The following is an 11,365-nucleotide window of genomic DNA, read 5'->3' on the forward strand; positions in this document are numbered from 1 at the left end:
ATATCGATGCATGTTTCTTTTAAACGAACACCTAGATGAACTGTTAGGAATACATTTCAACAATGTGTCGCTTATTATTAGCTACATCAATGTCACAATTTTCTGGAAAGAACATATTTTAACTAAAACTCATACCTCCATTAAAACAAAGCATTCCATTAAAAGTAGCTAGATTAAACAAAGTAAGTAAATTGAATAAAAATGAGAGTTTTCAGTTCATTAAAAAACTTTAAGCAGACGATCGCCTTTGAAACTTTGGGTCACGTGGGAGTTGATCTGCGTTGCAATTGGTCAGTTCATAATAAAGTAGTTCTTTTTAGCGGAAGTTAGTTCCTGTGCGTGTCACACGATTTCATTTTTTTTTTTAAAAACAGTTATTTTCACAATTCACGTTCTCACATAATGGTAGTAATTAAGACATTAGTTAATCGTAGAATTTGGTTTGATTCATTTTTTAGCTTCTTTTTTCAGACAAGTTTTGAGTTGTGAGCGGAGGGATCCATACGCATCCGTTGGCTGGTGTGGAGGGTGTTTTGAATCGCCTTTTTGGTTCTCTGGATTTTACAGGAGTAAACGATTGTAAAATTCTGAGCGGTTTTTAGACTTAAGCGTTTTGATGTAAAGTGTGAATCCGTCACTCTTGTCTTTTGCCATCATTTAATAAGGTAAGCGTGACGCTAGCTGTCAGATTATTTTTTCTCATGTTGGTTAGCAGTGACCAGTAGATAGCTTAGCATTAGCTGTAATAAGCAATAATAGGTGTCAGCTATCTACTGTAACACTTAAAATATTACTAGTGCTGAAAACTGTCTAGCTTTGGACATTTACAATGCGTTTTTGAACGAAATATACGAAATTAACCAATTTTTGTCTAAATGAAACTAACCTACATATATCAATGGTCCGCCGCTGTTATTTACAGTTTTTTCCAGTTTATATGCGTTATTGTTCTCAATCGCCTTCCATACATATTTAATATAACGTTTCCCTGCAGAAAGCAACCATGGACGGGAACGACGTGACTGTGGGGGATGATGAGAAAGAGAATGAGTCCTCAGAAAACTCATCTCCTCTTGTAAATTGCTCCACGCCCGTGTTGAATTTCCCTGAGCTGACCACCAGTCAGTTTGGGATCTGTGCCCAGAGTTTTACCCCATCAACAACACCTAAAGGTGAGAGGTTCTGGAGGCTTTTATTGTGAAGTCTGCCTGTTTGGCCACTGCCTTGCTTCACACACAATAAAATCAAACAGCGGGTTTAAGTAGCAACAAGTGAGGGGATCCTTGTCCTGTGATCTTTGAATGTTGAAAGGATCCTTGATTCAAAAGCAATATACTGGTATAACCCCATTACGTTATATTTCAGCAGCCCAATAATCTACTGGTATTGGTTAACTTCAGTCAAAATCAGTACATATAGGGAGAAATATACATCATTGGAGACGGATTGTCACGTCTTTATTGTTAACTAATAACTGCTAAAGGTGGAGTCTTGCGTGACTGTTTCCATTCTGTTTACGGAACTTTAAGGTCATTCGTGACAGCTTCTTTATACATTGTTCCGCTCTTACATTGATCCAGGAAATTGTAATAAATCTGGAGAAATTTGTGTTTGTATCTGTTACAACTGACAATTACAAATGTTAATTGTTTGCTCTGGTATCCCTAACTGAAGTCTCGACCCTATTTAATCAATGTGTATTTTTCCTAGAGGGACATGCTTTTACTGGTGGTTAAAGGGTTTTCTTTTTATCATAACAGATAAATCGGGTGCAGCAAAACTAAAGGCCAGGCGGAAGTCCAGCGTTGGTGCCCGAGGCTCCCCAGAGACAAACTCCCTCATTCGTTTCATGGCACAACAGAAGATACAATCTGCATCACCCAGTCAATCTCCAGAGGTGAGGTGCTTCGCTTGTGACGCCTTAAATAAGTCCGTCACTATAGAAACGTCTCACTCTTGTTTGGCAGTTGAGATGGCAGGATAGTGATACCGGTACTCTAGAAATGTAAGAGCAACTATGCATTTGTGCCAAACAAAATAAGTTGGTGCTCTAATTCTGTGTGGCATGTTCATGTCAGCCTTGTAAAAATATTTCTTGATAAGCAAGATTGACAAATGAGCAATGTGCTGGTGCTAACTGTGCTTGGACATTTGTCAAGAGCGGAGATGAGAATGTTCTGCTTTAAAACCAAAAATGTGACAAAAAACAGCAGACGATCAATGAGTCCATCTGACTCTGAAATCCAGTGGAAGGTAATAACTGACTACACAGCTGGAAGTGAACATCACAGAGGCTCTCGCATAAGGTCCCAGCCTTGATAACCATCCATGGAGCTGGAGTCAGACTGGAGCAGAGCTGTGACATCCTCAGCTGTCACCCAAAATTCTGATCAGCTCAGCTGTATCTCTTCCTGCTCGTATGTAAGAACACTTTGCACTAAATGCTGCCGTCTCAGTAAGAACCCCCCTTCAGTGATTTTTGGATGTCTGTCGCCTGTCAGCTTGCATCACTGAGGAGATTTGTTTGTTTTTGCTGTCTCAACACTAAAGCTCGTCAGATTTTGTTCCAACCAGCTGCGGGTCGCCTCTACACTGAAGCAGAAGATGGCCTCGTTCCAGAACCTGATGGATGTCGAAGAGAGTCAGGTTTGCAATCTAATGCCAAGGCAGGACAGCAGCGCTGGAGGATGCATGAGGACAGAAGATGATCTGTCTGGTGAGGCCGCCTCATTGCCACGGGATTAATAGTTTCTTTTTGCAGTCTAAGATCGACGTCAGGAGCCGTGCTCGATGATGGCTGGGGTCACCCACCCGAAGCTTTGGATTAATAGTGACATCATCTAAATGCATCTATCTCAGCTCTCTTTTTTCCTTTATTTAAATACCTAATCTGTTCAAGTGCTTTAAAGTTGTTTTTAAGTGTAGCTTAATGTATTTATTTTTCCTGCATGTTTGTCAGACAGGGATGGTCACAACCTGGAGCGGGAGAAGGAGAATTACCCATCTAGTGTGTCACCTATGTTCACCTGGAGTGCAGAGGATCAGGAGGTACTGAACCACTGTGAACCTTACTTGACTGCCATAAATAATTGAACCAAAAGCTTTTACCTCTGTGTACTCGGATGTTCCAGCAGCAAGCATCCAAACAGAAAGAAACACACTTGACAAAACTGTGATTTGAGTGCTGGCACTTCACTTCTATTCTCATGACATTTCCAAACTTTAAAGTTTTAGATATTTCTTTTACAATATTAGCTACAGACCAGAGTTTGATGTTTATTCTCAGAAGCAGCAGCAGCACAGCAGTCTAGTGCATTCTTATTCGCCAAAACAATGTGAATTCAATGAACATCCACAGGAGATGGAAAAGGGAGCGTACGAAGGTATTACACAGGCGGAATCACCATCCTGTGATTTTGCAGAGATGCTCCAGTCTGACCTTACGCCCTCGAGTCTTCCTCTACTCTTTGACCTCTGGTCCTCCTACCCTACCGAGAGTCAACAGGCGAGTCTTTCAGCCAGACCGCAACATAAGTGCACATGAAATTTAATCCTGTGTGATTTCAGTGTGCACCACAGAGGGCAGGGTCTGGTGATGCTGCAGTGGAAAAACAAGGCTACAGTTCTGCGTCTGAGTAAAGGAATAATATTAACCCCATAGCCAAAACTCTTTATTTTCAACATCTTACAAGACTTAATGTAATCTTTTTAGAGTTTAATGCTCTCAGGCTTGAAAGCAACATTTAACTTGCATCTGTTTTAGACCACTGTTGAAAATGGGTAGACGGGTATTCTCCTGTTGACTTTAGGCTCTCATGTTCTCTCTAACTACAGGGGTGTGGGTTTGAAGACTTTGTCGATCTTTCACCTGGCACTTCTGCAGCAGCTCTAGAATACCAGCCTACGTCTTCCAACAACATCCCCCCTCTCTCTGCCGAGCTGGACGTCAAGCCTCCAGGTAAACAGAGGCTTTGACTTTGCCTCTGTGCCTAAGGGTACTTTGGAAGGTCTTATTACAGACAGAAAAAATATGTAATAGCCAGTATTTATGATGTAAAATTAGGTTATTTAGGAGCTGTGCCAGTGTGTTGTGATCATTATTGTTCCATATCTTCTGCACAAGATGTAGAAAGCCTTCTTTTCTCATATGAATCAGTTATAATTATTTATTGTTTATTATTAATTAGTGACAATGATAGTATATTTACATGCTCAGTGTTTACTGTCTGTGCAAAACCAGCAGTGAAGAAAAAGAGCGTGCACTTTGGAAGTCCGCTTTCCCCCGAGGTCTTTGATAAGACCATGCCTCCCAGTACACCATTAAGGAAGGGGGCCACACCAGCCCAAGCACTGACGCCAGGTGGAAGCGCCATGCTGCGCTCGGCCCTGAAGACGCCACAGATGAGTGACTCCGATGTGTCACATGCTAGTCCAGACCCCTGCAGCCCCTTCATGCTCGGAGCCTCTCCTCTGCTGGAAGCATCGGGGACCCACATGCAGTCGGCGGCAGCAGACGGCGAGGAGGAGGGAAAGGTAGACTCTGGTGCCTTGCTTTTCTCCTCCTGCACTTAAAACCCACGGCTGAGTTTAATGCTGCGATGCTTGATTCATTTTTAATGAGTGTTTTTTATTGTTCGAATGTTTTCAGATTGTTTTCCCATCAACAGTGGAGTTCGACTTCACGGCACTTGATGAAGGTTTGATATCAATTATTCATCTCTGAGCTACAGCCTCTGTAAAATTCTGTCTGGGTACCAGACTTCACTCCGTTGTCCTTTCAGAATATATGGATGCCCAAACGCTGAACCTGAACACTGCTTTCTATGAGGACGCTCTCTCTCAGATCCAAGCAGGTGAACTGCTGCTGTGTGCTGGTGCTTCTCTGACCCGTCTTCTATCACACAGTGAAAATACTTGTTTTTCTATGCTTGTATGCACGAAAGCCCAGATTTACACTCAAATCCAGCATCTTTTCACTCCATTATGACTCCGTTGTCATTGTCAGAGGTCTCAAAGTCACGGTTTTGATCTTGACCTTCTCAGAGTGTGAGAAATATCTCAATACAATCAGCCTGATGGAAGAGCTGCAACCAGAACCAGAGACACAGCCTGAAGCAACTGTTGGAGCTCCCCCCCTACGCAGATCCAAAAGGAAAAAGGTCCTGCCTTCTGTTCTTAAAGGAGCTCTTCTGGTGACAAGTTCAGCTTCAGATCTGAGATTGAGGCCCCGTTCACACGACAGCATTACTCTACAGTAGAGGTGCCATGAAGCACGTCACCGCAACCGTGAACTGCAATTTTCATGCGCAAGCAACCTTGAACTACAAAAACCTACGTGTGGTCTACAACCACAAAGGTTTTTGCGTTATTACCCCAAAGAGTCGTGTAAATGGGGCCTGAGTCTTCGTATCAGCTTTCTCTAAGCATGCTCACACTGGGATGTTCCTTTTCCCTGTTATTCCTGCAGCAGCCAGCGACAGAATATGACTTCGCCTCTGAGTCCAACAGCAGGAAGAAAGAGGTCCGTTTCGCCGTCTCGCCCATCTCTTTCAATTAGGAGTGATGATATGCTTTAATTCAATCTCCAATTTAAAGGTCCCATGGCATGACAAAAATGTTTTTTGGGTCCTCTGTGCACCTACAAACTCAGAGAATGAGGAAGGCAAATAAGTCCTGCATGATTCCTGCAGCCCACCCGCTCGTATTCCGGGCTCCTACAGGCTGTTGGAATTCAGCTCCCATTGTGACGTAATAACGGGAGTCATTTGCATAGGCCGGCCTCTGCGTGAAAACACTCCGCTCTCCCTGGAGATCCATCCAGTGTAAATATTTGCACAGGCCGCACCCCCAGTCAGTCCCTTTAAAGCTGCAGACACCGAAGGAACGCTCATTGTGGAACTGGCTCTTAATGGTTGCACCATGGCCTAATTAGTGAAGAGAGACTTCAAAAAAAGAGTTAGGGGCCTATATCAATGCCTCTGCAACATGTCATGGGACCTTTAATAACAGTGGATCCCTACCTAAGCATGAGTACATCCACTTTGCGTATGAGAAAAGAAAAGGGAGTTTTGTCTTGTCCCTTATGACACCAACTCCTGTCCCTCAGAAGTCAGAGGAGGTGGAACCCGTGACGAGGACCTTACGCTCTGCTGCCAAAATGGCCTGTGGAAAGATTAAGGTGAGGCGTGGAACACATTTGTTTGCTTTCTGACGGAGCTTCAACATCTCACTCAAGTTGGAAAAAAGCAAAAGAAGGCTGAGGGTTGCTGTGATGGATGAAAATAAAAAGGGTTTTCGTAAATATGACACTACTCTGATACGGATCACACACTGTAAACAGCTCCTACAAAATAAGACATTTTTCTGCACCCGTGTTTCATTGATGTGTTGCAACAGAAGAGCTCGGCACCACAAAAGAAGATCTTTCAAAAATATTGCCATTATCGATAAGAAATCCCCACAGAGGAGATTTTACAGACAAACAAATGGGTTTTGTGTTTTCACTGCAGGCTTCAGTGGCTACTCGCAAGTGGAACAAAGAGGTGGACCGCTCCCTGTACAGCTCGCGGGCATACGCCTCCAAGAACCCGACCCTGAGCCCTATCAAGGAGAGGCGTTCCTTCATCCGCCAGCCTCCAGTGACAGAGAGCAAGTCTGGGGGCTGCACAGGTAGCATGCTGGAAACAATGATTCTGTTGTATAGACCATGGCCTGGGTGTTGTATATTTGCTGGATTGAATTTCTCTCCCACTGTCTTCAGATGATGACACCAACTTGAACTTGAAGATTGAACCTGCTGTGCCGGGAAAACGGTCTGAAGATTCCGTGGGTGATCGCTGCGCTCCAGAAATCGCCATGGGAACAGACGAAAACCAGCCAGGACTGGAGGAGAGGTCCAGCGTTGATGTCCAGCTCAATGTGGTGACTGCGGGAGAAACGGAGGCTGAGCAAGGTCAAGAACAAACGGCTGCGACCCCTGAAGCATCATGGGAACTCCCCCTCGCACACACTGAGCCTGAACCTAGAGTGGTTGATCCGACACTGGATCAAACTTCTGTGGAAACTTGCAGCTCCGTCTCTGATGCTACATTGGAAGGTACCGTCGCTCTGCATGCAGCCTCTTCACCCCGTCCACCTTCAGCTGAGAGCTCTGACAATGAAAGGCAGAGAAAGGTCAAGCGGGGCAGGAGGAGTTCTGGTAATGCCCTGCAGCCCCACACAGGCTGCAAAGCTGTCGAGGGAGACCAGTTAGACCAGCAGCACATCCAGCTGTCCAGCTCTGAGAGCCCGGACAAGGGGACAGCTGCCAGTGTGGATCTGGCCCCCTGGCAGAGCGACTTCAACCTGGAGGATGTATTCAGGCCTGTGGCCACCAGAGGGCAGCGCTCAGTGCGTCGCAGCCTGAGGAATCAAAGTGGCAGAGGCCAGAGCAGTGCGGGGCTGGCCTGGCTGCCCCGCACCTCTCCAGACTCCATCAGGGAGGTGCGCAGGAGGACCAGAAGCCGCCGCCTCAGTGCTGCTTTACCCTCTGAGGAGACATGACTCTAACCCAATAGACTTTATTAATACCCTCCCTGTGTTTTATAAGAGTAATGATCATCCAGAGATCATTGACTAAAATATTGATGACTTTGTTTCCTGTGAATTATTAGAACAGACTTGTAATTTGTACCCAGTTTCCCTCCACTAACCCAGACAGTCAATACATGGAGAGCCAAATCATCTGTTCTGGCCACTACCTGATCAATACTCAGCCACTCGGCTGGTAATCGCAGCATCTTCACTCTCATCCTCCAAAGTCTCTGTATCGAGCCTTTTAGAGCCAATATCTGCTTTTGTTGGATGGATGAGGCTGACTGTATCGCTTCCTTCATCTGAAATTGTTTTTATGTTTTTGCATTTTTGTTCCGTGCATATGTGAGTTTTAATAGTTGGATTTTAACGTGCGTTCGTTGAGGATGTTGCATCACATCAAAATAAGTTGTTTCCTGCTGTTTAAATGTCACCTTGGCAGGTTTAAAAACTTAGTTACCGAAGTTGTGACTTAACCATTCCCAATAATAAAAAAAAGCCATCCAGCATCCACCGATGATGATCGAGCTGTGTTAAATTCAAACGTGATGGGACACGAGGAAAATTAACCCCTCACCTCAGATTCAGATGGTGTCTGATTCAAATCAGCTCCACTTCCATCTGCCAGGGAAAGGGACGCTAACAAATTGAATTTCACATTCAGTTCACATTGGAAAATTGGCTCCCAGAATGATGCATGGCTGTAATCTTTCCATCACCACATAATTGACTCCCCGCCATCTTTGCATCTAGTCAGAGTCAATCGTCTGAAGGACACCAGAGGTTTTCTGGGCTTTGAGTGTCTCCTCTGGGTTCGCTCCGGAGACAAATGATGGACGAAATCTCTTTAATGGGTGTGCAACAGTGGGTAGACGTGGTGTGCCCTCTGGTGGCCAACCAGTAGAACTGCAGCTATTGATTTAAGGTTTAAAAGGGGTCACTGGATGATATCAGGAGAGGAGATAAGACAAGTTATTATACACGCGTGTGTTTGCCTCCATAGAGTTGTTTGGCTGAGTTATGGCCACCCCCCTCACTAAATTTTAGGACTTGTGTGGGTCTTTGTGCATCTGCACCTCCACACAACAGGGTGTGGACTGTGTTTTTGTGAGGGGTGTGAAGCTGCAACCCCCGTCCCTGGCAGACGGGCACACTGAGGACGGCTTAACACAAGAACAATGGGCTCCTTTGACCAGAAAAGACGCCCCCAAGACATGTGGCCTCCTATCACCGTGGCAACCCCCCATGGGACAGGGGGAGCACGGCTGACAGCTGGAAAGAGGACTTACAAAAATGGAGTCCATTTCTTTCCACTGAAGCTGCCCCTGCTCTATATCTTTTCTCTCTTCCCGCCTTCACTTCCCAGCTTCACGAGTTTGACCTTGTGGGCCCCCGATTCACCGCTGACCCATCCAGCTCCTCCGCACAGGGAGATGGCTGACGAGACCCCTCTCAATTGGGCGTTTGCGTGCTCGTGTCGCTGTCGGCGATAAGAGCGCGGAGCTCATTGATAAATCCAGGCTGAGCTGTAAGATTTCACACTCGCTGTACTCCTGATTTTACGGTTCATTCTAAACTGATGAGCACTTTCTGCAGCGACACAAAGAGCCGTAATCAGCCGTTTGTGCTCCCAGATTTAGAGACTTTGGTCTTTTAATTAGTTAATTAGTGTCTGAATGGTATTAAGTTGTCCCGCTGCCTTGGCCCATTCGCAGGTCGATGCTGTAACTCCCCTATTATCGATGCTCTGAGGCGCTCGGCACCGTCCCGTGGAGATAAAGGCAGCAGGAGGGGTGACAAACAAAGGCAGGGTAACAACAAGATACCCTCAAGCTGCTTTTGGTTTGGGTTTCCATGCAGCACCTGCATCTTGTTAGAGGCCGAGTCTCCCAATTCTAATGTTGGTGACCCCACCTCTCACCTGACGTCTGCTGGGACAGGCCGAAGAAGCATTCGGGAGGATGCGAGGTGATTTTCTTCATATTGTGTTGACTAGAATCGATTTAGGGGAGGAGAAAACATGCTGCCATCGCTTCTCGCAGACCTGTCAGCAGAAGCAGCAGGTTTTTGACGAGGACGATGTGTGTAATCCTGCTCCTGCTGCATCGATTCTCTTTACCCCCTCTTTTAATATTTTTTCTGTAGCAGTCTGATTAATGCAGACAGATCAGATTTAAAGGAATCCGATTGTCACGGAGGTAGACGTCTGTATTTCCTTTGATGTGGGCCTGACCGGTGACCTCCATTATGTCAGATATTTGCATAATAATGAAAGACGTTCGCTCCGATTACCCTGGACTATTTTTTCCCAGTAACGTTGAGACAGCTGCAGAGTCCGGGCATGTCTGAACATCTCTGACTGATTCAGATGACAGTTAGCAACGTTTGCGCTTCTCGCGTTTACTCAGGAAAATCACACGGAGGATAAATCATTGTATTTAAGACGTTGCTTTGTCCAAACCTTTGTGTTTGATGAGATTATTTCCCTTTGTCTTTTGATAGAGACTATCTGTAGAGTGTTGCCACAAGCCTGCGGGTTACATGTTATATTTTATTCCAGAATATCACTGTATGAGTCTTTTGTGATCGGTTATTTTTCATCCATAAAGAGAAACCCCTCCCTCACGCAGCATGACCTGCTGAAATCTTCACATTCCAGCACACAGGCATCCCCTCCGGGCTCGGACGCGCCTGTCGGTTGACCTGCTGCACAGGCTTCGTGTGGAAAAGCTGGAATAGTCTTAAACGTTCACAGATCTCTGAATCCATTAGTCCAAATGAGCTGAACTGCAGCGGTCCTGAGCCGAGCTGCAGAGCCAACATCATCAATACCGTCTCTCCAGAGGAAGGAGGCAGAGTGCCATGGCAACTGGAAGACAAGAAGTATGGCTGCTTGTTGAAGGAATCCCTGAAGAGGAGCTCTGTGTTCAGCCTCGAGGCTGGAAGCCGCCGAGGACAACGCCACGCTTGTGCGAGAGGACCTGAGAGGGCGTCAATGTACAGAATAAACATTGAGTGTATGAACACAAGCGCGTTAGAGTAAAGTCACAAATAGGATTAAAGAGTCCCTCCTCCCCTGCTGGCTCCGGCCAAAACCGGCTGTCGACTTTTATCTATGAGGGGCCAAATCAGTCAGTAATTAAACCAGTAAATCAGTCAATCAATTCTGCCCCCATGCTGGAAGCTCGGGGCAGAAGCTGAATTATTAAAGCCCACTGGAGTGCTGACCGCGCCCTGATGTCTCCTGCATTTCAGGTGTTCCGGAATGACTTTGCGCCACAGTTGCTCCGGCCCCAAAGCCAGATAAAGTCGTTTACAGCCCGTACAGGTGGATGATTAACGGAGGAAAGACGTGCTTTCACCAGAGCTTCCTGTCGGGGATTATCCAGGAGGGCAGCCCTGGGAAAAAAGGGGGCTTCTGAAAGGATTATCATCAATTAACTGTGCGATAATGGCCCTATCTTCCATCACTCCATGGAATCATTTATTATGCTGCTTCATTATTGTTCCGCTGCGCTGAAACATCACAGGCTGGCGACGCGTGAAGGTCTTCCCCAGCTCTACCTGTGTTAAAGAGGTGCAGGTGACCTGATGGAGACCTGCAGGGTGTGAGGAACAGGCCGGGCCCACGCGGGTCAGCCGTGATGAATGGGCAGGTGTTGGGGTTGTGTTAAGTAAATGGAGCCATTATTAATGACCTCTCACCTCCCTGCAGGCCTAGCGCTGCACTTAAAGGGTCTGTTGTGAGGGTCAGGAAGGGGCCCGACCGCCTCCGGGGGCCCCGGGCTGTCGG

At 46.1% G+C, this 11,365-nt stretch overlaps 1 protein-coding gene across 10 annotated transcripts; it reads left to right on the forward strand.

Moving 5' to 3' along the window:
- The first annotated feature begins 335 nt into the window (after nucleotides 1-335).
- On the forward strand, nucleotides 336-8,090 carry cdca2 (cell division cycle associated 2). 10 transcript variants are annotated; one of them, XM_029830024.1, is made up of 15 exons: nucleotides 336-665; nucleotides 995-1,172; nucleotides 1,761-1,897; nucleotides 2,551-2,716; nucleotides 2,960-3,048; nucleotides 3,359-3,505; nucleotides 3,835-3,958; nucleotides 4,241-4,533; nucleotides 4,649-4,697; nucleotides 4,782-4,853; nucleotides 5,044-5,159; nucleotides 5,468-5,521; nucleotides 6,107-6,178; nucleotides 6,510-6,669; nucleotides 6,761-8,090. In XM_029830024.1, exons 2-15 carry the CDS (start codon nucleotides 1,004-1,006, stop codon nucleotides 7,540-7,542), a joined length of 2,430 nt encoding a protein of 809 aa, XP_029685884.1. In that variant the 5' UTR covers nucleotides 336-665; nucleotides 995-1,003; the 3' UTR covers nucleotides 7,543-8,090. The 10 variants fall into 10 exon arrangements, with proteins under 10 accessions (XP_029685884.1, XP_029685887.1, XP_029685885.1 ...); XM_029830027.1 differs by having other exon boundaries at nucleotides 6,110-6,178; XM_029830025.1 differs by having other exon boundaries at nucleotides 5,471-5,521.
- Nucleotides 8,091-11,365: the final 3,275 nt, after the last annotated feature.

This window comes from Takifugu rubripes, chromosome 21, assembly GCF_901000725.2.
Source record: "Takifugu rubripes chromosome 21, fTakRub1.2, whole genome shotgun sequence".
In the NCBI taxonomy this organism is placed as follows: Eukaryota; Metazoa; Chordata; class Actinopteri; order Tetraodontiformes; family Tetraodontidae; genus Takifugu; species Takifugu rubripes.